At 38.3% G+C, this 26,063-nt stretch overlaps 1 protein-coding gene and 1 long non-coding RNA gene across 2 annotated transcripts in view; both read right to left on the reverse strand.

Moving 5' to 3' along the window:
- Window positions 1-26,063, reverse strand: part of LOC139133641 (GREB1-like protein) — a 63,446-nt gene that overhangs the window by 6,674 nt on the left and 30,709 nt on the right. The window contains exons 6-27 of the mRNA XM_070700391.1: window positions 25,660-25,836; window positions 18,690-18,734; window positions 17,435-17,629; window positions 15,976-16,332; window positions 14,679-14,869; window positions 13,470-13,605; window positions 12,928-13,056; window positions 12,175-12,312; window positions 9,916-10,113; window positions 9,375-9,558; window positions 8,076-8,253; window positions 7,741-7,877; window positions 7,061-7,400; window positions 6,274-6,386; window positions 5,437-5,762; window positions 4,418-5,004; window positions 3,379-3,650; window positions 2,724-2,895; window positions 2,196-2,357; window positions 1,565-1,769; window positions 581-749; window positions 40-246 (exon numbers count right to left, since the gene is read on the reverse strand). Coding sequence (XP_070556492.1) covers window positions 40-246; window positions 581-749; window positions 1,565-1,769; window positions 2,196-2,357; window positions 2,724-2,895; window positions 3,379-3,650; window positions 4,418-5,004; window positions 5,437-5,762; window positions 6,274-6,386; window positions 7,061-7,400; window positions 7,741-7,877; window positions 8,076-8,253; window positions 9,375-9,558; window positions 9,916-10,113; window positions 12,175-12,312; window positions 12,928-13,056; window positions 13,470-13,605; window positions 14,679-14,869; window positions 15,976-16,332; window positions 17,435-17,629; window positions 18,690-18,734; window positions 25,660-25,836 — 4,618 coding nt within the window. The remainder of the gene's footprint in view (window positions 1-39; window positions 247-580; window positions 750-1,564; window positions 1,770-2,195; window positions 2,358-2,723; window positions 2,896-3,378; window positions 3,651-4,417; window positions 5,005-5,436; window positions 5,763-6,273; window positions 6,387-7,060; window positions 7,401-7,740; window positions 7,878-8,075; window positions 8,254-9,374; window positions 9,559-9,915; window positions 10,114-12,174; window positions 12,313-12,927; window positions 13,057-13,469; window positions 13,606-14,678; window positions 14,870-15,975; window positions 16,333-17,434; window positions 17,630-18,689; window positions 18,735-25,659; window positions 25,837-26,063) is intronic.
- On the reverse strand, window positions 20,271-21,709 carry LOC139133482 (uncharacterized). Its single transcript, XR_011552603.1, has 2 exons — window positions 21,082-21,709; window positions 20,271-20,931 (listed from the first exon to the last, which is right to left on the reverse strand). It is a non-coding gene; the product is annotated as an uncharacterized lncRNA (long non-coding RNA).

Consider the following 26,063-nt stretch of genomic DNA (forward strand, 5'->3'; position numbering starts at 1 on the left):
ACAAAAAATGATAAAATTTACATTTTTTTATAGACTCACCTATTCTGATCATACTGTACATTCTTGGTGAGATTCACATTGATGAAGACCATGTTGTGAAGGTGACATCGTGAGAAGTTCTGCTGTAATGTGTCCATGGAGTTCTTACTTGTCCACTGTCGGATTCCAAACATGGCAAAATTGGACAGCTTGGGTGTTGACTCGATGTGTTCAAGGACCTGTTTCAGTGTCACCAGTGTGTCTTTGCTGTCAGATGGGGAAAACACAAAAATCTCAGTAGGAATGAAAGAACTGCTGAACTTTGAATTTATGAGACATGCTTTAAAGTATTCAGACATTTTTTTCTGATGTTGCAGCCCAAGAAATCACGATTCCAGAGTCTCAAAAATGTGTCAATAGATAGCTACGCCATCCAAGGAAATAGTGGAGGTAGAACGTGCCTTGGGGACAGATATATACGGACTCACAAACTTTCACAATATTCCGGAAGTTGCTGCTAAAGTTCAAAAGTTCAAATAAAAGGCACCATCAACTACATCAACGTTGTAATGAAATGCAATCATGTAGATCTATGGCTTACCCATCTTCTATTTTGCCAGAATCATGACAGTGCCACATCACACAAGAATCATCTAACATGAGAATGAAGGGCCAGACGTCTTGTCTGCGTACTCCTAGCTCCTGCTGTCTGCTGCGTTCCAATTCCAAGTTATGGAAGGCCAGCTCTTTGATGAAGAATCGAGCAGCCCCTGTAATGAAAGGTTGAATTGTTTAATATGTCATCGCAATTTGTTTCAAAGTTTTTGTCATTTTGCTTTCTCCATCAACTTTGCATTCACGATATTTAAAAGATAAATTTACTGGGATTTATCTTCCATAAGTTTGTTATGTATTTTTTTTACATATTTCAGTTTTGTAGAGTATGGTGAGATGTACATGGAGTAGAAAGTGCATAGAATATCATGCATAGCAAACAGTGCGATGCACACAGACCAGTGTGCATAGCACAAGTACATAACCTACAGTGCATAGCATAGTGTATAGAACCACAAGTTACATTTCAATACACTTGTTTTGTGTTAGGCCTAGACATATTGCAAAAATGATGCGGTGACACGTTTTTTTTCTTCTCAATTTTTTTTTGTTCTTCAACCAACAAGAACGTGCAAAAACCATGAAAACAATGTAGGAATACATGCAGAGATAAATGCACATATTAAAGTGTTGCTTTAGTAATTGTGTATAGCAACAGTTCTGTGGTTTGACTTTCAGTGCAGCAATGCAGTTTTGACAGCGTAATATAACTGGTACATATGTGTACAGTTCTGAATGGAATGTTAGTGTCAGTTATTTTGTTTACAGTTGTGTTTTATACAGCACTGTGTTATATTCTATTGTCGCATATTTTTGCGCTTATTTTTTTTTCCTTTCATTTTCTCATGAGCAGAACAAAAGGTTGACGCAGTGGGTCTGAAATGACGCCGGCGAGGATGAGAAACAAATTTTTTATTTTTCTTGGCCATATGCAATGAATTTTCATAGTGATCACATAGTACACACTCACCAATTCCATTGTCATTGGCCACGGCTGGCAAGACCAGTAAGATGTGGTTGGGCCACTGCTTCTTGTACAATACCATTTCACTCTGTTTGACGACCAGGATGTGAAGGTGCTTGGCGCCGCCCACTGCATGGAACAAGTTGATCAGACCATGTTCATGACGTCCACTTGTTGGTGTAAAGATTGGCGTCTTGATGGCATTGGGACCCTGCATGATAGTGTCGGATGATTTTCGAGAGGTTAACAAAACATAAACCAAAAAGTTCTCATCTTTTGGCAGTTACAAATTATAGTGCATCATCAAAGGTACATGAATATGCGCATTTTACAATTGCTATTCTTAGGTTTTACACACTGTAGCAAAAGTTATCAATATACTTTGCATAAATGAATAAAATTAACATAATTAATGGATTTGTTGGATCAGCGATGCAAACAGCCAAATGGATATATGAGAGGGCAATTTTACGACCAGATTACAACTTGGCCAGTGGGGGCGTTTTTTTTTCCTTGACTTTCATGCAAATCACCCATGAACATCGCAGAAACAACGTGCAGATTATCACTTCAGGTCAGAGGTTAAAGGTGAAAATGGAGTCTTGATGTATTTGAAATCATTCACCTTGTGACTGACCTTTTCGTTTATGACGGGCAGTAGCATGCTTTCAAGCTGGCCTGTGCTGTGGTTGAATACGAAGTGTTTCTCTTGTTGTGGTGGGATGACGAATTGCATTTCCAGGTCTTCACCATACATGGCGGATGTAAATGTGAAACGGTGAGTCCTTGCTTGTTGAGCCTTATAAACAAAATTATGACCATGTCATGGAAAATATGTAAAGTATACCATTTTGTGTAAATCAGACTGCACGATCTTTTGCGGTTTTATAGTCCAATATTGTGCATTGAAAATATTGGAAAATATCAAGAAAAAGTTCAAAGAATACAATATCTGTTTCACAGCCTTTTTAATTATTTCTTCAACACATATTCACTGACTTTCTGGAAACACCCCGAAAAGTTGCCTGTACATACAGAAGTTTTGACATGAAAGAGTAATTTATCACAATATATCATTCCTACTTCAAAGTAAGATCTCCTGTAGAAATTTGCAAAGGACACAGCAACCTTTTTGTTGAAGAGCGCCCTCAGTGTTGGTTATTACCTCTGCGACTGGAATGTCTTTGTAATGTTGACACTGTTCACAGTGATGGAATGCATTATGTGCACTGTATTGTGACATCATCATGGATGTGGTTGGTCTCTCTATTTTCTCATCGTCACCTGCAACGGAGATAGCATGAAACAAAGACACATTAAAAGGAGTATCAGTGATACTGTGCTCCCATTCAGTTGTATGTGATACAAGTTTGACCTTTCAAATTTGAAAGCTGTCCTAAAAGCGATTTCAGAGAAGATGATGTTTTGACCAAAAAGTCCGAAACTTGGCGCTAAAAATATATACATGCATAAATTACACCATAATTAAAGCCTAAATGAAGGCATCCAGAGACAGGTACAAACCAAATTTGAAAGCTATCAGCCTAGTTGATGCTGATAGAGAAGATGTTTTAAATAAAAGAGAGAGAAACAGGCCCTAAAAATTGACACGTACACACTTTATCACTATCAAAACACTAAAAAGTGTCATCATATGGGAGTAAAGAGCTTGATGCATCAAGTACAGAATGTAACACAGTAAACAGTTGAAAAAATTTCAGCACCCAAACTCTAAACATACACACATACAGACAGGCATGCAAATGAGACTGCCTCAACAGAATACCTCTCTTTGATATATATACATATACCAATGTCACCTAAAAAAAACCCCCCCTCTCGGTTTCATATTGGTGCCACATATCGGACTGCATAGTATCAGTTTTCTTTGATGAATGGCTGCATCAAATGGCATCTGACTGATCAGCTCAAAGTCTGGCCACTTGGCCGTGGGACTCTGTGGTGGCTGTAAGATGCTGGACGACCCCTCCATGTTAACCTCCTCCTCATCGTAGACCTCAACTTCCTGGAGACGGATCAACATCCGGGAAAGCACTCTGGCAAAGTGCAGGAATGCCCCAGTCTTCCCGACCTGTGACAAGAATTTTTAGTCAGAGCAGAGTGGCAAATAGAAAGACTTTTTGGCTTATTCTTTCACCTTTGTCAAAGGACTCCACACAATGCCCATCGGCATAATGCACATGTATAACATATATTAACCCTTTCACCACCATGGTTTTTCCCAAATCCATTGTTTTCTATGGTAAAGTTGGACCTGTACACAGGGAACTGGGGGTGAAAGGGTTAAAGGCCAGGGGGTCGTCAGAACTGCACCTGTATGGGGACAGTATGACTTTCTTGTTTACAAACCATGTAATCCATGCACAATATCAGATACATCACGTCAACACAGCGCCAACATTTAAACTTTACGATATACATTATGACAAACATGTTTTAACTCTTATCAATCCCAAAGATACCCTGGATACAGTGTTTACATTGGTCATATTGATCCCATACAACCTTCAAGCCCAGTTCTGACAACCTCTTCCCTTTAATGTAATACATGCCTTTATAACATCAAGTTTTACACTTTTGCTCGAACTTTCTTCAAGGAAACTATGAAAGACACTCTTCTTTCAGAATTAATGGTCAACATGCAAAGTTTGGTACCACGTGAAACAAACTACCATAAATTTACCTATGTTTGAAATTCAGAATGGCCCTATATTAACTCTATGGAGACAAATAAATTCTATATACAGTAGCTACTTGGAGCACTTCTTTGACTCCACAAAACAAAAAATATATATATTTAATGATATTAATTTCACAGATGAACTTGAAATAATTTACCTGGTGAGGGCCGCAAAGCAGTAATCTGCGAGGCAGGTGGTGCAGTTGTGACGAATTGTCTATTTTCCTCTCATAGTCATAGTGATAATTCTTGGGCTCCGTCCACTGTCTGTAGAACATGCTCTTCACCTCATTGGTCATGTTGCTTTGCATTGTGGGACGCAGGGACGACACCCAGACCGAGTCGCGGCTGGCGGGGAGATTCAGATACATCAGTCGGTCCATCGAGTGATGGGTGTCCGGTTTCAGTACGTTGAAGGCAGTCTGCGAGACAAGAATGACAGGTGGCATGGTTTTTAACGGCGCTGCTTCCACAGTGGTATCAGATACGTCCTCCTCCTCATCTTCCTCATCGACACCGCCTATTTCCCAATCGATTTTCAGCATGGGAGGAGGATCGTCAGAGAAACCGTTCTTCTCCTCGCTGTCCGATGACTTGTCAGTTGACGACATCTGAACGCCGTCCATAGCATCCACCACTGGTGATGGCATTCTCTTGGCTGATTCATGATCTGTAGCTTTGCTCGTATGGGACTGTAGCAGCATTCCAATGGTTTGATCAGAAGATGGAGGTTTCTTTACTGTGTCTGTTATTGCCATGATATACAGGGGAAAATGGGGTAAAAAATATTAATAATGCCACTTTAAGATAGAATACACCTCAGGGACAGATATTTAGACTAAGTATGTTCAGTTCCCATATTGCCAATGACTCAATGCAAACCATTGTAACTAAGACAGCATACTGGAGGACAAAGTGAGGCTGTGACAACATTTGCATACAAAGGCAAATGACATTATTTTTTTCTCTCATTAATATGCATAAATAAATATATGTCTGCCATTTTCACATAAATAACAAAAATAAAACCTGCTAGAGTTAAATGGCCACTAAAAGTCACACTAATTCGTATGAATTCATGGCTAAGACTACAAGCTGCAACAACAACCGCGCATACAACAACAGAACTTGTCCGGACCTGAAATTGTGATCAACCCTATTCAATTGCACAACTCACCTGATGGAGAAGAGAAGAGAGGCTCTCTCAAAGTGCGTTGACTTTGCCCGTCTAATGATGGCGTTTTGTTTATTGGCTCTAAGGCTGGTGGTCCGTGCAAAGGAAGAGCCGGTGGTACCGGTGGTATGATCGGGTCAGCCTCACTCTCATCTCCATCATTGTCATCAGTATCGCTGTCTTCTTCTTCACTCAGTTCGCACACCGTAACTGATTCGTGGATGCTTCCAACATCTATATATTGACACACCAGACCAATTTCTTGCTCCACAGTGGTTCTGTCAAGGGCTCCAGTGTTCACCAGACGCAGATCAGAGTATCGTAGTGACCTTGTCAAAAAAGAAAAAAAAATAAAGTTTTTATGAGAAAAACCTCATCCTCAATCTGTATTAAACCACTGCACCCCATTCACATGTAAATTTCAACATGCGGTCAAATCCACAAGTTCCACATGTATCCGTCCACTCCTCTACCAACAGATACGCAACAAGAATATTCTTTCAGAACTCTAGACTCCTTCGACAATGACCTAGATTTGGGTCATCAGAAGAAAAATTATTGCAGATTCAACACCCTTGTGACAAATTGTGACACACACATTGCCAATGGGAAATACAACTACCATAGTATTTGGATTTTGGTGTTATGAGAGTCTACAAGGAACACTAGAATGTCAGACAGCCACATACAGTGCACTTTGACTACAAGATAAGTCAGTATGGTCAAAGAGAGATATTGCCGACGATTCAACACCTAATCAATGCACTGCAGGTGGTAGAACTTGCATTGAACAGCTTGTTATTACCATACAGTGTACCAGTAGGTGAGAAGGCTACTTACTTTGGCCAGGTTTCTCCAGCAGTGTGCTGACCAGACAAAATCATGATACACGGCAGGTCATTCAGGTCTTCATAAGTCTTGGGTTGCCAGCTCTTATCGGCACCCTGCCAGCTCTGGTTGGTAAGAAGGTGAAACGACATCTGGTCAGAAAATTTACATCACATACGGCTTTCATCATGTAGCTAAGTTGTAAACACGCTTCACATGTGGCTCATGGTCAATTATGAAACCTGTTTCCTGTCATTTTGTGTGAACATGACCCTGGGATATGCATTACTTAATTTAGTTTAGCAAAGAAATGAACATCATCTTTTAAGAAATATACACTGATAGAAATTCTTCAGACAACCTGCTTTTGTTTTGCTGTAATAAGCTATATAGTCGATCAGTGACCCACCACACCGAGATATTATATAATTTCAATAGACAAAATCTCTGTTTACAAGATTTAAAATGTTTGGTTCAGGGAATGGAATGATTTGGAGTGAAATACTTCAAGTGTAACAGTTTGTCTAAATTGCCCCTGGTTGTGTACAAATGACGAGAGTTATATATTCACGGCCGTATGTGCCATGAAACTGAAAGATACAAATAATGAAAATTTTCTTACACCAAATGAGTCCCTAGAAATGGTAGATCAGAAAAGAATTGTGAAAGTTTGAGTCTGGATACCTGTCTCCCGGCGCATTCTACTTTAAAATACTATAAAAATTTAAGACCCAAAAAATCTTCCGCTGGGTTGCATTTGTCCCTGATTCTTGAAAAAGATAGAAGTATTATGACTCACCTGCAATCGAGAGACAAAGTGCTCATCAATGGTGAACTCGGTCGTCATGGAGCTCAACAAGATGTCAAACCTGTACTGCCAGCCGAGCTTATCCCGAACCGATCGCAAGCGTTCATGAGCCAGCAGCGCCAGCTGAAGTGACGGGATACGTAGCAAGATCATGATTCCCCTGCCTTGGTCGTTCTGCATCGGCGCGCTGATCATCTCGTTAATCATGTTGTACGTCTCTGTAGTGCTGTTCTTCTTAGTGTCCTTGATTCCGCAGAGTGACATCAGAGCAGCTGTGTACTGCCGTATCAATAGATACGTACGAATAACCATGCTGTGAAGCCGCGGGTACCTGCTCACAATGAACACACAAACCATTGTTTCAGTTGATTGATACCGATGTACGTTTCAACATATTTTTATATGTAAATGTTCAATTTCTGGATTCTTTGGTTTCTTTGTATATTTGTGTACATTTTGATTTTACAATACTTTAAATCCGGAATTTGTAAAGACCATGGTACAAACAGCATGTACAGGAATGTAGATAGAACTATGTGTATTCATATGCACACATTTATCCAGATGTGTTTGTTTGACCTGCGGGTAGTTTGCGGGTACACGGCAATCTAAAGACAATATGTGTGTGATGAAGCCCCCTAAATATTTTTATTGCATGATATTCCACTTACGCTGCTAGTAACGTATTTGCAGCTTGCTCAAAATCATTATCGTATCGTAGAAGTGGGAGCCTCTCTGTCCATTCAGTTGTCTTGATGTAATCTTGAAGACCAAAGTAAACTTTCTCAGGTGGCAGAACGTTAGTCATCTGTAAATGACAAAGAATTACTTTAATCTGAATGATTAATTTCTCTGAGATTTTAAAAATAAGTCAAGCTGAGACGTTTAAATGTCTTCAAGTGATTGTGATAAATCTCTTTAATTCATTCTTTCAGGTAAAAATTGTCAAAGACACCCCTGGAATCAGTTTGAAAAGTTGAGTACTTCAACAAGCTGACCCACACACCTGATTGACTGATGTTGGCATGTAGACCTCATTGTGTGGGCTGAGTCTGGACTTCTTGGTTTGCAGTACGTATGGAGTGGGTGTCACCTGCAAAGTCAGGGCGTTGGGAGACTCGAGAATTTCAGGGCAGTTGATGTACCGGTCTGCTAGACCCAAAGGCTGAGCTCCAAAGGAATGTCTGTTAAAAAGAATGTTCAAATACACAGTTCCTTTATAACTTTATAATACTCTCTCTAAAAGCTTGTCATTTACTACACTATTCCTATTCTCTTGGTCCGCCTTTTGCTGTGCAGTTCACATTCTCTACCTACACTGGTGTGCCCTCAGTGGTCTTGCTGAGCAAAGCTTGTAAAGAAAGCTTGGCAATAGGGCTGTCAGCAATTGACCTTATTGTTCCCTTATTAACATGCAAAAATAATTTTGTCCACATTTTTAGATTACATGTTTGGAAATTACGCGTGCAAGAACAACAAAAATACAACTTAGTCAGCAACTGCCAATGATACCATGAAAACTGAAAGACCTATTTATGGCTCAGACGACAAGCTGAAGCAACAGCAATATTTGCAACACGCAAAAATTTGTCTGCATTTCAAGCATCAATGTCCAACATGCTTGCAACCGTATTAAGTAACAAACAAGTAGACGCGAATCACGCTATTGCATGGTGAAATTTCATTGCAACAGCTCACTAAACCAGGATGAACTCAGCTCTGCATTGGATAATAAGCCTGGAACATTGTGCAGCCAACAGGGAACTTTGAAATGTCTTTTCACATTACAGTCATACCATCAGCCTTGTGGCATCTTTCTTAACAAAGATAACTTTGCTTTACCACTCAAATTTTATTATGTGATGTATGAATAATTAATATTTAATTAAGAATTCTAAGTCTTGTTTCTGGCATTAGCAAACAGAGCAGGCAGAAATATTTCATAGGTTTTGTATAGGAATAACACCTGCTTTGGTCAGGAGAGCCTTTATGTCACCACTTGCAGTCACAGAGCTTCAACTCGCTTGCATATACAGTCCCCAGTAATTGATTTTTTACTTGGGCGACAGGCACAGAAAAATGTATGTTACCAAAACTGTCTTGTGTTCTGAACATTCCTTAAGTAAACACAGCTGACACGCCTCATACATCCCATATATGGATGTATGTTTCCTTTATATGGACATATGCAAATTTTCAGAAACCCAGTGACCACAGGACTAACTACATATATTGCTCTTTTATATGGATATATGCAAATCTTAAGTGACTCAGTAACAGTAAGAGTAACTACATATTACTCTACCTATTGATGTCAATATGTGCCTGGTCTTGTATCAGAACAAACAGCGTGTACGGATGGGATTTGACTCGCTTGACAAAGTTTTCAAACTTGGCTTGACTTTCTGGTGACTTGTCACATCTCATCACGTGGTTCTCAGCTGCTTTGATGGAGCTCACTTCTTCCAGACCAAGATCAACAAGCAATCCTGCAAGACATACAAATAAGTGGATTGGATATACAGACTAAATATTATCACTAAATACAGATCTAAGCTGAAGGACGTGTTGTTGGAACACCGAAGTCTTAGAAATTTTACTGTCCTTGTATTAACCTATGTACCAAAGAATTGCACCCACAATTGCACCTACAGCAGGAAGTAAACTTTTTCCACTGTACAATTTTACAAGTGGTATAGCCACAAACTGATGACATCAAATTGCCGTACACAAAACACAAATGCTTTGTAATTATGGCACTGTGTACTGTGTATGGCGATTTGACCTCATCAGTTTGCGGCTATACCACTTCTAATATGGTGCAGATAAAAATGACCTAGACATACCAGACTGTGCCAGTCTTTCAACAGTTTGCTGACGTGCCACCAGAGAGGGCGCTGTGATGATCATCAGGTCAACTTTGCTGAATCTTCCGAGATCAAGGGCCATCTGATCCGAGTCAGCGATGGCACAAACCTGTGACAGGATTTTCATTGCGACGGCGATCTGCACTGGGTGCAGTTTGAAATCTTCTGGTGAGTTGGCTGTGAAAAACAAAGAGACAACATACAGCTTAACATTGTCAACCAAACCTCAATATATGAATAAAGTCAATGCCTTTGGGTGTTACTTTTGTCATAATTTTATCTCACCGTTAAAGAACTCGCTTATACTTCTAAATCACCATTTCCAGAAAGGTCAAGGGTCAATTTGTACATGTACCACTGTGGATGAGAAATTAACGCAAACATAAGCTGAGAATATCCTTTGTTTCATAACTTTTCAGTGACACAGTATTTTTGCAGAATTCCATCTATATCATGTGCTCATGTACAATAGTCACAGTTCCATACACTAATGCAAATGGCACTTTTCAACTGACTGACGTTAATGGGGTCATGGCCATCTAAACCTAGAAGTGGTGATTCTTGTACCAGCTGGTCCGAACCTTGAATAAAGCTGAATGAGTTGCCAACAGACAAAGCCTTCAATCGTGCTTGCACACAGAACAAAGGACTTTTAACTACACAGAACAATTTGGGGAAAATTTTCTTGTTTCCCGACTTTTAGATAAACAACTTAATGAACCTATCGGACGGCATACCGGTAGAACACTGACAATGACATGGTTTAGCCCTTTCACCACCATGGTTTGGCCCAAAGCCATTGTTATCAATGGTAATTGTGGACCTGTTTACAGGAAACTGGGGGTGAACAGGTTAGAACACTGTCTTTTTAATACTTCAAGTTCTATGATGCTGGTTGAATGTATGAAAGCAAACATTTACTCCTGGGACTGTGGCCCAAAATAATGACATTGTTGTTGATATTTTTATAGCTCCATCTTTCCAATATGAATATCAAGATATATTCAGGACTAAATTTTATATAAATCTATACTGTCTGTTGTGCTTTTTAGTGTCTGTTTTGTGATCTTTCTCCTTCAGAGTCTGCTACAGGGATTGGCCTGTTTACTTGTCAAAAGTAAATAGATAAGTAGATAGTGAAATCAAACAATGACAGAGCTGCTGGAATTTCTGGATATCCATAAGAAGTACTTACCAATGATAAAATATTTTTACTCATTAACTGTAAATCTGTGTTCAGTGCAGGTTTTTGTGTCATCCACATAAAACGCTGATCAACATAATTCGAGCTCACAGTTGAGATCTTGAAGGTTTTTCACAACAGACAAAAAAACATCAAAACACAGCAACTTTGTCCCTTTACTCAAAAGTGCAACTGAATAGGGCATTGTGAGAAAAACTCCAAAAGTTGACAGAAAAATGAAATACAATGGGCAACTGAAACAATCTTTCTGCAATCCAGTCAGCTGGAAAGGCTGTTCAACCCTCCCATCACAATGGTTTGGCCCCAAATCCATTGTTATCATCAGTGAGTGTGGACCTGTCTACAAGCAATTGGGGTCAACTGGTTAAGATTGTCAGTCGTTCGATATTCCCATCAAAACTTCTCCAACAGATTAGAATAGTCTCCTTTGAGTTCAATTGCACACAAAAGACAACTTGGCTATCCCTGATGGTAGTACCATTGTATCTTTAATACAAAGCAGAAATCTGAGATCCCAGGTGTACTTAGCGATATTAAGGGATAGTCTAATATCTGGGTTCTCAAATTTCAGAGCTCTGAGGCACAACTAGTCTGATAAAAAGCCCTTATGCCATTCACGTTATTTGGTGCATTGTTCCTTTTGTGTCTCAATCACACTGTATCTTACTTCATTCCAGAAGGAAAATTTTGAACCTGGCTTATGTTACATGTGGAACGAAATTAGAGATATTTTCGGTCTTTTTGACATGTGAGATTGTATAGCTCCAAAACTGAGACGAGAAGTCTTTTGATCATGTCTGTTTGACAGATTAATGTCAATAAACTTGAATCAATAATGAGCCTTCTCTTTTCAAGTGTATGGTCGTGCAGTTTTTTGAGAAATTTTACAACAACAGTCCTTTCAAGCAATAATCTGTAAATTTATTTTTGAAACAAAAATGAAATTAGCCCTTGCACATGTCTATCCAACACACCACCTGTTCTCTGATGTTCTTCCACCAAGTTAAAATGCCGGAAAGCAAGTATCGTTTTACCTGGCACAGCACACGCCTTCATACCGACGGCTACGTCCTCCCTAACTTTCTCCTCCACGCCACCGTTGAATGGCAAGAACACGTTTCCTTTCAAGGAAGCTGCATAGTTATCAAGCAATACATCATCGCCCAAATTTTCTATGAAGAAAATCAAAAAACAGTTGGTTCAGATACACTTGTATGTAATTATTACATATGCATCATGTATAACTTAGTTTTTCAAAAAGCAGAAATTTTATTTTTCCCCCACATAGTTAACACAGAGATGGCAGCTATTTTGAATGTCAAATATAGGTGAATATCATGTAATTGTTTTTCCAGTACCAAATTTTGCACGATGACCCCTGATTTTTATTACTGATTTGGTAAAAGAACAGTCGAAAGTTTCATTGAGGAAAGTTTTAGCAAAAGTTGAAGTCTTTCACTTTCGAGGCGTATACTATTTAACTACTTCAAATATAGTAATCAAAGCAGCATGAAGTTTTCATCACCCAAAAAGTTGACAGGTAGTGTAATTATTGGCTTATTTTGAACATTTGGGTAAAAAAGAAGTATTAAATAGTCATCTACTTTGGGGGGCTTGGCGTTGTCATTGCAGAGCATATAGACAGCAGGTAGGTACCACGTCGTCTCGCAGAGATTCTAGTTGGAAGGGAGCCTCCAGCAACTATATACAGGCAGACACCAAGTCTGAGCTTGGACACCGATGGTGGATATTCAACGACGCCAAAGAAGCGTTGATGGACAACTTACCTGGACTGTTCCTCTTGAAGTGTGTGTGAAGGAGGTGAATTTTACCAGTTATGATCTGGTAGCTGATTTCCTTGAAGCATTCAGGGATTGAGAAGTGAGATTCTAGGAGAACACGAGCCTGTAATGGTCCTGGGTACAAAAAAATAAATATTTAATCCCTTCTGTAGAATTGCATGGAAATTTTCAACACAGCTTGCTCTGCTTGATTTTCAACTTTAAATGATTTCTTTGAAAAGTTGCAAATCTATACTTTTCACGTGCCTGTCTTTCTGTGGCAAAGGAGAGCAGAAAAAAAATAAGCACAGTTGGAAATAACACGTTTTCTTCCAGAGGCTAAACTTTGCTTTGAAAATAGACAAAGATTTACCCAAATAAAGTGACCCAAAGGCAAACCGTGCATAAAGTATTTGTATCAAAATCTTGACAGCTTGCAACACACTAACGGCACATCCAGGAATGAAAAACTGTTCTGCAACTTTTTTTTTACTGTGGCAATGTGATATTTACGCTGCCACAAACATGACGACTTATGGAATACATACCAGATACAATGACACAGAACTCTGTTCCTCTCTGTCTTGACACGTGTATGACCACAACATACAAGGGTTGTTTCATGTTGGGATTGATGTTACAAAGCAGTCTCATTGCTTCGTTCACGCCCTCTGCCAGAGATACCTGCAACAAATGTTTTGCTCTGGTTTTAGTTTTCAAGTAATGGGATCAAAGTACTTACGTTTGTTTTCTGCTAATTTCACTCACACCATGGAATTTCAGCAGTTTTCTATGTTTCTGTGTTTCTACAATGACTGATACAGATATACGTAAGTTTTGATCAGTTTTGACATAGATATTATTATCAAAATTTTCACTTCATATGGTTGCTTTGCAGCATATTCCTGACATCATTCTAATCCTCAATGTGACTAACACAAAATATTTTTGTCTGCTTCCTGACCTAAATCTCTATAAATATAGGTAACATTAAAACTGAAGTTTCTTTTTATTATGCAATTCTACAGGCATTTGTTGGTCACCTCTTCTCCCCACCTTTAATACCCTCCATAACTATTAGTTGATCCGACCAACACTAATCTGACCTAAACTCACGGACGTTGACTCTCACTTGTCAGAGACATAGACACCGACATCATATGAACACCAGAAACCCAAACTCAAGACCCCTATCCCTTACCCTATACTACACTTCAGTGCCAATCCCCTACCATAGCCTATCAAAACAGCTAACCCTTCCAGCATTCACTTGAACTTACTGGGGGATACAATGGCCTTGAACCTCTTAATAGAACTAGCCTGACTTTACCCATAATACAATAACTTTGGCCCTTCATAACTAGATTGATCTTACCGGGATACATGACCTTGACCATAAATACTAACTTTGCCTTGCCTGGTGTACAATGGCCTTCACCCTTCCTAATTAGTTTGACCTTAGTTGCTGCACAATGACCTTGACCCTTTTTAATTAAATTGACCTCACCTGGTGTACAATGACCTTGACCCTTTCTAATCGGATTGACCTTACCATGTGTACAATGACCTTGACCTTACCTGCGCACAATGACCTTGACCCTTTCCAATTGGATTGACCTAACCTTGTGTACAACGACCTTGACCCTTCCTAATTAAATTGAGCTTACCTGGGGTACAATGACCTTGACCCTTTCTAATTGGATTGACCTTACCTTGTGTACAACGACCTTGACCCTTCCTAGTTAAATTGATCTTACCTGGGGTACAATGACCTTGACCCTTCCACGTGAGGTGGATGCAGACATTCTAGCAAGCCATGGTAGCTGAGCTGGGGCGACAGTGACAAACGCTGGAGGAGTTTGTTGCATGGGTCTGTCTTTGACAACGCTTTCTAGTCTGGCTTTCAGGAATGCTGCATCAAGCTCTTCACGGCTCGGAACTCGAGTACCTACATTGAACGTACAAAGCATTGTGAAAATTATGGTAAGCTACAGATGCTACATTTTACACTTTTCTTTATACAAATATGATTTTATATAAAATCTTCTTAACACTGAGCAACACAGTCTAACATGACATCAAAAAATTTGCAAAAAACCATGGAAATGTCGAGTTCATAGATTTAAGTACAATTGATAATGTATCAGACTTAAAAATACTCATGTAAATATTTGAAAAAATCTAAACGCTATCAACCGCTCTTACGTGGAGCACATGGTACAATTTGAAAAAAATAATATGTGTCCTACTGAGGCATCGACAAGTCAGAAGGTTGACACCGATTTATTGGAAACGGGATGACTACATATATTACATAATCTTGATAGAAATGCCATGAATCTTCATGGTGAAATGTCTCAAATTCAACCTGCCAAACACTGTACGTGAGTTTATTCTATATACTGATGACTGAAGATACAAATTTCTGCAATGACTAATTTATAATGGACAATTGGTGGAATAGTGGAATGACTATCAATCATTGTCCTACCAGTTGTTCATTACCCATCAGTTCAGTTCACTATAAATTATTTAAGGTATAACGTGTCTATAAAGAGACAGATATTTCAACTCTCGAAGTTTTACAATACTGTTTTGGTCTACTCCTTGTGGGGGTTCATCTTGAAGCACATGGTGTAAATAAAGTTCTAACGGCCTTATTATCTTAAAACTTGAAAATTTAATTTTTCTCCTTAGAGTTAGTACAGGCATGGCAGCCATTTTGAATTTCAGATGTCTGGGAATATTGAGTGATTTGTTTCTCTAGTACCGACATGCAACAAGGGGAACACTATAATTTCATAGCTTAGCTCTGTAACAAAGTGAATATGTAAAATCCATTAGACATTCACATTATATTCCTGTGTCTCACTTATTGTCAGTATTTTCACATTTATTTTTCAATCAAATGTGGAATAAAAGGCTGATACACATCAGTCTAGATCGATATACCCAAAACTGAGAAACAAAATCCTTTCCTTTTTTGGTCTTTACCAAGGAATGTTCTGTTAACTTACCTAACTATACAAAGTTCTGTACAGTTGTCAGACTTACCTAACTGTACTAGGTACTGTATAGTAATCAGTGCCATGGTCTCCACACTGAGAGTGGGCCCACCCAGCAACCCCATTGAGTCAAGAACAGCTGGTGGTAGCTGGGGCAACTTGAAACAGTCATGGAACAGAGGGCTGACCACCACATCCACCACGTTGCCATGGAGATAAGCCATGTTGCCATGGCAAGGTAAGATGACCGGCTTACACCTGACGATGTTAATGAGTCCGGGCTGGATGAAGACAGAGTCGTGGGTGGTGGCTGTTGGTGGCGCCGGCACGTAGTTGGGAGACGCTAGCGGCAGATGATGCCCTGTAGAAAACAGCATGGAAAGACGATTGAATTTATCAATCACTTCTGAAAGAACAATGGAAAGAGACGAACGTGCTTCATGATACACTTTCTCTGGTTTTGGACTTTCCCTAAGAACTTATCATATGATATCAAATGAAAAGTACAAGCTATTATACACTCAGAAGACTTTATAGAAATTGTACTTTGAATGTAAATTGGATACTATTTGAAATTTTATTAAAGTTACTTACCACTATGCGTAAGATGTGAGATGGTTTAGTATTCATTAATGAAAATTATATTAATGTGCATAGTACCAGTATCAAAATTTTATGATTCTTTATGAATGTGGAATATTTAAACACTTCTCATCTTGCATTGTAGAGTGCTTGATGTGGAATTGAATTTTCGTATCAGCTGAGAATATGCAGAAACACAGAATCACTTGTTCCTGATGAAACAGTACGATTGCCGGTTTAGTTCTTGAAAGACACTGGTTCTAGAAAGCTAATATAATCAGGTACAGTGATTGCACAAATTCTACATACAGCAGAGAAACAATTCCTGAGAAGCATTGCACACTGCATGCAGTACTGTCATTGAACATTTTAAACGAGTTCTAATAAACAGTTCTCAACTTCTTATCACACCACAGCAAACTTCAAGTTGATGCTTTCATTATGTCTAGCTTCCATAGAATTCCGGACAAGCCTCTCTGAGATTTTTGTGATCTACAGTCCCTAGGAAGCTGCAGATTACTAAAGAGGTTTGTCTGAGACATACATCACTCGAAGCGGACATTTGTGAAAAATATGAAGCCTGCGCAAAAATTATAAATAAGCAAAGAGTGTAAGTAATGAAATTAGTACGTGGTCAACACTTTTACTGAAACTTCTTGCTGATGGTAAAAAACAATATTAGTATATGTAGAAAGCTGAAACATATCAGTTGGTTGTTTTTTGTGAGAAAATGCGATTCAGGAATAGGAGTTAGTACTAATGATAGTCAATGCAAAGCCTGGCTGGCCTATCCAAGGTTGCAAGGCTGGATACAGCAATAATATTGACAAGAACCCGAACACTTCTAAGTTGCAAGAGCACTTTACAAATAGTGACAATACCAGAACAGTCGCCGTTAAACTATAAAGAAATATATGGAGTATTACCATGTGGATGTCTTGCAGAATTGAATACGCCGTCTTCAGCCGGGAAGTATAGCGGTCGTTTCTTCAGGGGCGGTTGTGTGGAGTCTCCGTCCGCTGACCCGTCACCTCTGTGCTTGGAGACTGATGATTTGGATTGTAGTCTAGGGGGACCAGACTTGGTGCCAAGGCCAGCAGACGGCTGGATTCCATTGGCTTCTGTAATGGAAGATATTATGCATGAAGCCGTGCAAATGTATGCCAACAAGACGAGTTTTATACAGTATTGTAACTAAATACAGCACCATTGATATGATATACTAAACAACTACAAACAGAAATTCATAAACAATTTTTCTTTATACACCTGTCTTCATTATTGATATTTATAGTCTGATCCTTCGCCATGTGATTTTTATAGTCTCAATCAGATTCTGAGTCATAGCGAATTACAAATTTTACCATTTTCATGAGCGTAATTTCTAATCATTTTTTAGAGAATTCTGAAATCAGCCGTCATTAGTACATTATAACCCTGTGAACTCTGACCTCCTGGTGACCCATAGCATCATGCATAGATTTGTCCTTGAGCTGGTTTCCAAGGGTTCACCACAGATGAATAAGCCATAATTTTTGGTCATGTTCAGAAGTGTAGATTGGTTGGAGAGTCATGAAATGGCGATCAGCCACAATTAAGTTTCAATTTAACGGGTGAAAGCATGGATATCTTGCATTGGTTCAATAAAAATTGTAAAAATATCGTCAATGACACTGGACTCAAATTTTTTATTGTGATCTATCGATATATTTATGATCTTTATACTGAACAAAGCGGAGCTCATGTTATCAGTATTTTTGACTGAACCTGAACTGTATTAGGAGCCAATCTTTTAAACACCTTTTTAGTGAAAAGTTGAAGTTTATGTATAGTTAGTTTTTGTGAACATAAAAAACAGACATGAAAATGTATCCATGGAAACGCCAAATTTGAAGCCATACCGAAAATAATGGTTTTGGTCTGATGTTCTCAGTAACTTCATGACAATTTTCACTGCAATCAGACTGATATAATAGAACAATCATTTGGCAATCTTGGCAAGGCTTTGACTGTGGAATGATATCTGTTGCAATATTGACTACTGGACCTGAAAGTGACCTTTGACCCAACGAAGCAAGTTGCACAAGAGCATAAATAGAATTCTTAATTATATTAATTATATTATAATGATATTAAGTAAAATTCACAGAGCAAAACTATGCAATTATTATTCATACTCACCAACGGATGGTGGAACTGGTCTTGCAGGGCCACGTTTTCGACATTCTGCAAGATATCAAAACCACGAGAATGTACATTTAGCATAAAATATCACATCAACAGATGAATAGATAGTAAATCAATAAATAATCTAGATAAAGTTCTCAAGTACACTAAACAAGTCTACACCATTGCTATCTTTTTTGCCGGTTAATATGATTGTAATTTTGAAATAACCTTTTTAATACCAAAGTCAATTTTTGTTGTCATAAATAGAACCAAAGACACGTTTTTTCAGATCCAGGCAATTATTTTTCAGATTTTCCCCAAACTGTTGATCAAAAACTGTACTCAATTTTGGCGGGAAAAAACATGTATGTAATGTAACAGGGTTATACATGTCTGTAGAGTTTAAGTACAGTAGAATAAACAAATTTACTTTTGTTTCTGTTTTACAAGCTCTTGCACTAATTATTAATGATCAGGAAAACAATTACTTAACATCTTCACAAACATCCATGTAGACATCCTAACCCTGGTCTGCATCAATAAGGTGAATTTCAAAATATCATAAAAAGTTAGTGAATTGATGAGTTGAATATCAAACCTCAGAATACAAAAATTCACTGTATGATTTCAATAATTTCTGCAATTTTCATGTAATTTTTGTATAAGTTAATCTTTCATTAACTGTGAAATGTAGTTTCAGCCAGGTTGCATCAAAACCAAAAACATAGGGCCAAAGTCCCTGAAGCTACTATAGACATGGATACAAAATTAAGTATTTCCTGACTGTATGAAATTATCTCACTTAGGTCATCCTAGGGACTTGTAAACCAAATATTAAAGCTGTCTGACCAGCGGTTTTGAAAGAACATGCCAGCAAGCAACTCAACAGTTGACAGAGCTCTGCTGTGTTATGTAGGGAATAACCTTTTGTGACACATGGATTGTTGAAGAAGGTGGATATCTTTGATTAACATTGTATTAGTGAGTTCTGTTGAATAAGTTGAGACTGTACATACTCAGAAAAAGCACACTGAAGAGACAATTGTTTGAAACTTAAGAAGTTCAAGGTCACCAAAAGCATTATAAGGAATCGTGTAACTTTCATTGCACTGTTTACACAGATTGCATAATTGCTATAAATAGCACATGAGGAATCTTACAGCCAAGCTTTACCATAAAAACCCTATCACTTTGACCACTCTTTTAATTGACCACTCTATTTTTGTCCTCAAAAAGTAATTTTATTTTATCTGTGCTCTCCCTGGCCTTTCGAAATTGTTAGTAAATTTACGAATTGGGTTCAAAAAAATATTAGTAAGCAGAAATTATGTTATTCTGAACCCACCAACTTTCAACAAGCACTTCTGGTACTCAATAGATGATTTTAAGGGGATAGAAATGATGAATGATTTCATTATAGACAAAAGAAAATGAAAAATCCCTTTTTAGTTTTTTTGACAATGAACACTCATATTTTGATACGCATTTTCAAAAGATTTATTGAATAACACTGTACATCATGGGTCATGAATGCTTGTAACATTGAAATTTCTTCCTTGTCTCGCAGCTCAATAAAGTGTGTAATTTTGGTCAACGGCCAATGAATGTTATTCAATTACTCTATCTTTATTACACAACATGTTCAAGTATATTGTGACACAAATCATAACTCCCTTTGTGTGTGTACTCAGTGGTTGATGATTATATATATTAATTTATGAAGCGGTCATTAATATTATCAAATATTATCAGTGTTCGCACAAATTTTAGATGCTAGAAAATCTGTCCCCTGTTTTTCATTTTTGGAAAGCTCTGTTACTTTGAAAATATGCACGTCATCCATAGGTACTAGGTGGTTCCAGCATGCCATTTTCATATCTAAAAAACCACTGATCAGAACATCTGGCAGTCTGTGGTTTCGCACAAATTTTGTCTCATCTCAATCAAACTTAAGTACGCAAACTGAGACTGGTGATCCTGCTAATGTTTTTTTAGAGACAGTTATACTTTTAAAACGCTGCAGATGATCGTCATTTATTTTTTTTGTCTGGATAAACTTTTTGGTCATGGGACTGTGCACAGCATTTTCTCTGGATCATAGAAAACTATCAGTATTTATAACATTTGCTGAGACAGTTTTTTGTAAAATATTTTGAAGGAAACCTATTAAAATTGGCAAGCTGACTGAAAAATTCAATTTGCAGATCGTCAAATGACAAATCTATGACATCTGAGATTTCCGGCTCGCTTCCACCTCCTAGACTGAAAGATTCAGTCGCGTGCGGGCGCTCCGGCGCACTGCGACCTACGACCCTTTACCAAAAAAAAAAATTAAAGGTAAAGGGTCGTAGGTCGCAGTGCGCCGGAGCACCCGCACGCGACTGAATCTTTCAGTCTATTCCACCTCCATGCACAGAAAAACACTTTGCAGTACATGTTCAACCATGCGCGGTCCGGACTGCAGTTCTGCTGTAGTTCGACTGTCTTTCAGGCTGACTGTTCTTGATCTCTTCTAGCTCGGCGGTTTCATTGTTTTGTATTTTTTTCATATCAGTTGCCGTTTTTATGCCCAACTTTCTTTCCCAACTGGATACTATCAATCCAAAGTATTTGTAACTGCCCGCTTCCCTCGATCCGCTTCAACAGTCCATTCGGAAAGTTGACAGCATGTGAGTGTTTGGGTGTCTCGAAACTACCGTAATGGGTGGTAATGCATGAAAAACCACTATGAGATTACAAGACCCGGGGATCTTGAAACCTTTTTGCGCATGCTCATGTTATCACAGGTCAAAGTCCAAAGCCAGCTATCACCATGTGTCGATGCGCCGATGATAGGGGCAGCGTAGGTTTTGAAAGACGAGATATGACAGTATTTCCCCGGAATTCACAATCTTGACCGAAAATCAGGCTTCAAAAATAACAAAATCGTTCGTAAATGGCCGATCGGGCATTCATTTTTTTTCGTAAATTTTCATTTTTGTTCGTAATTTACGAAAGTTACGAGCGACAGCGAGAGCACAGTTTATCCTTACCAAGTCAACCATAAATGGAAATTAGAACTTTCTCTATCTCTATCTCTATTGACTATTTTGAGCAATTTCTTTTAGATAACATACAGGGCACAATAAATGACGGTTCAGAATATGTCAAAGTTGGGATTCAGGAAAGTTGCCTTTATATGTTTTAATCCTCCATGATGGTAAGCATTTCACTATGAACTGTCAAAAAAAGTTGAACTTTCTGATAATTCTACACTAAAATTATTTTGGCTTTAATGATTTCCTAATTAAAATTCAATTATTTAAAATCATATTAATTATTTTTTACTGGGTGAATTGATAGGGTTTATACAGTACAACAATTACATACAATGTAAGTCAGATTTTGACCAAAAATGACAAAAAAATTCCTTAAAAATACACATTTGCATATTTCATCACAATTTGAACAAATCTAAGTTGGGTTGTCCCTAGGGACCTGTATACCAAATAACAAAGCTGTCTGACCAGCGGTTATGAAGAAGAAGATTTTTTACCAAAAACACCTTTTTTGGGATTACTTTGCCTATTTTCAACAATATCAAAAAATTAAAAAAAGTAGTTTCTCAATATCATATTTTTCAGCTACACAAGAAATATCAAATCAGTAAGTACTGCGGTTCTCAAGATATTTGAGTGGACGGACGCCTCACAAACGGACATACATACATACATACATACATACATACATACATACATACATACATACATACAGACTGATGACGGACGCCGGACGAATACCCATCCCAATAGCTTCTATAGACTATAGTCTATAGTAGCTAAAAATTCAAAACAAATACAGAACTACACAACTATTTTGAGCTAAAATGCCACTTTGGGGATATTCTAAAACTTTTACAACACTTTCTTGGTCTATCACTTGTGGGGACTCACTACCGTAACCGTATTTTTGTGAAAATCTAAAATTGTACTTTTTCCCATCGAGTTAACACAGGGATGGCAACCATTTTGAATGTCAAGCGTCAATAAATATTGGGCACCAGATTTTGCAGAGAAACCCTGTGGTTTTTATTCTTGATTTTGAAAGGAAACAGGTTAAAGTTTCCTTATGGAAAGATTAAGTAGAAGTTTAAGTCTTTCGGTTTCAAAGTACAAACTTCCTTAATTGAATTGAAAGATGAGCAAGTACAGATTACTGGTACCCTCAGACAGCATGCAGGCTGCAATAAAACCTTGGTTTAATTGAAACATCTGCTTTAATTGAAATACATGCTGATGACAATGCATAATGACATAGTGCTAATTGACTGATGAAAACAGCTTTTTTTTTTAATTATCCACTCAGACATAAAATCTCCGGACAGACCTTGACAAAACAAATAGAATGCATTGAAGAGGACTGTCTGGTCTATTGAAATTTAATGAGCTGCTCTGATGATCCTCACGTTTCAGAAATAACTCTTCAGCAATTACCACTCAATTTGTTTCCCATGGTTTTAATTTTCTGCAGATCTCGTTAAAATCAGCTTAACAAGCTTGCAATTAAAACTGACAAACTTGCAATTAAAATTGAAAGCACCTTTGCAATAATTTCCACACATGCAACTATACATGGGTGCATGTCTGTGACACTTTACTGATATTAAGATTGAGATCTGCATGGGTCCAGAGCTCAAGACAACCCTCCTGTTGTAAAGACCAATCCACCTTCACAGATCTCTGCCCTCCCCACCCCTCACCGCCTAAATTGAAGCCATACCAACCAAAAACATACCACCTGTTGATGAAGGCAAACAGACACACACAGGCATGTGTAAACAGTATGCCTTTGAACTCATATACTCTTTGCCTCAATATAGGTATTTTTAGAAATTTCATTTCACTAGCCAGATACCAGTATGTGTTTAATCTGTCGAATTTTCTTGAGTATAACTTCCTTGAGTAAAAGGCAAGCAAATTTGCTTTTAATAGACAGCACATATTGTTTGAAACAGACAAGAAGAATATAGACATCCCAATTGACAGACCAATATACTGCTAGAGAAACATACTATTAGATGGGAATCACTAACATATGAGTAAAAGTGAGCTAGACAGCCAACCAGCAAACAGGTTTGTGCATTGGGGATGAAGCTGTAAGGGACCCATGGTATTTTACAAGACATTGTTGATGAACACTGGGTATTTGTAGATAATACCATCCAGAAACATGCAGGATAAAGAAAGAGTCCGAGGCAAGGTTCAGCAAAGCCTTAACCCTTTCACCACCATGGTTTGTCCCAAATCCATTGTTTTCTATGGTAAAGTTGGACCTGTATACAGGGAACTGGGGGTGAAAGGGTTAAACACAAATGAACCTCCCCAGCAAAAGTTGAAAATATCACTTATCAGTTTGAGCATCGCAACTGCAAGAATATCAAGTTCGCATTTATGTACACCAAGCTATTTATGTATTTTGTCTCTTTCTGCATTTGTTTTTGACTACGACTAACACCGAAAGTTACCGACCAGCACAGAGAATAGATTTCACTGACATTTCATGACATTTTTACTGACATTTATCAAATATAACTACTTGGAGTAAAAGAAAATACCAAGAAGAAAACCTACAAACACAGAACATTAACTCCTTTTGCACCCCCTCCTTGTTACCCTATAAATGGCTCCAGCCTCTCATTTGAAAACAAAAAGGTTGTATCTACCAGTCTGATGAGTAATGCTTCCCTATTTAACATCTATGGGTGGATGTTTTCCAATAAACCTCTGGTTTTCACTTTTTACAGTCGCCACTTCTGGGAATCAAAGCACCAAAAATAAACGCTTCTCATAAAACGCTAGTTTTGTTTTGTTCCATAACATGTCTCGATTTGTACCGTAAATGTTCCCTTTATCCGCATTTACTGACACAGTTTTTTCCGTGTGCTCATAATCCAACCAGCAAAATTGATACGGACGAATCACTCCTACTCATAAATTGGTTCCCTCTGTTACAACAATCCCTTTTAAGTAGAAAATGTTGCCACGTGGGTGTGCTTCTTTCTTTATATCCTCATCTGGTATTTACCGTGCTGGATGTAGGAGGAAGGATAGAGCACATTAAATGTTTTATTGATCAGATCTGACAAAAGGCCCATGTGTGGTAATAAAAAGCATGTCAGCCAACCTGCCCCTGGGCACAAGGCTGAGAACAGACACAGCTATACACATAGATCTGCCTATACACCAACCAAACTTAGACCAAACCACAGACAATGCAAACAAAGGTTGATAAAGATGATTCATATAGCCCTAGATATACCTCATTCACAAGGCAAAAATGACAAGTCATTGCCAATGACATAGTCCCCACTTGGTTGATAAATTTGGAAATCACTGACGACGGGAATCATCAAGTGAAATGAAAATTGGAGGTGAAAGAGTGAAAAATCTAGTCTATTTATTATTAAACAATTTAGCAGTCATCATACTGCTTGGCCATTCAGTGAAGATCCCTGGTTTTTTATTACTGAATATTCCGTATATAATTTAGAATTTGTTGCTTTCCTCAGTTTTATATATTTTGTGGTAAAACTAACTGACAGCGACCTCTGAAACGTGAAGGTTGACATCACAAAAACATGCCCTTCAACAATTAATAGTTCTTTTCTGTCATCATCACTGGTATGAAATCTTACCTCTTTCTGTAAAATGCAGCATGTGAATACTTACCATACAACTGTAGTACAAAGATTGGCAGTTTTTGACAATGCAAGAGTGTCCCTGACCCCTCTCTGTCCCTTCCATTTGGGAAACTTTGCTACAAGTGCTGTTTATTTGACAGTAGAAGAGCTCCCCCTCCTCTCTCTCCCTCCCTCCCTCCTCCCCTCCCCTCCTCTCTCTCTCTCTCTCTCTCTCTCTCTCTCTCTCTCTCTCTCTCTCTCTCTCTCTCTCTCTCTCTCATTCACAGTAAATCATCACTGTAATACCTATACAATTTGGATTACCTTTCCAATCAATGGGTTCTCCTCGGACAAGTTGACCCTGTTTATTGCGGATGATGTAATACTTGAGATGCTTCTGTTTCTTGGGCTGGGTTGTCAGCTTCAGGTTAATGTGATGAGAGAACTCCGTGAAGTAACGAAAGCCTTTCTCCCCACAGCCAACACAGTTGCCACTGAATCCTATGGGGAAAACACACAGAGAGGTATTGGACCAATTCTGCTGTTCTGGCAGAGATCTTGCATGACTGTAGCATTTAAGGCAATATCTATATCTGCCTAAACCCTGAAAGACTTACAACTTTTGCTCAAACTTTCCAAAACAAACTTTCAATCATTCTCTTAACAAAGCAAGAATAAATTAAGGGGTCACCTCACAAAATTTGGTACTCGCAAGAACAATTTACAAA

The sequence above is a fragment of the Ptychodera flava genome, chromosome 5, assembly GCF_041260155.1.
Source record: "Ptychodera flava strain L36383 chromosome 5, AS_Pfla_20210202, whole genome shotgun sequence".
NCBI lineage: Eukaryota > Metazoa > Hemichordata > Enteropneusta > Ptychoderidae > Ptychodera > Ptychodera flava.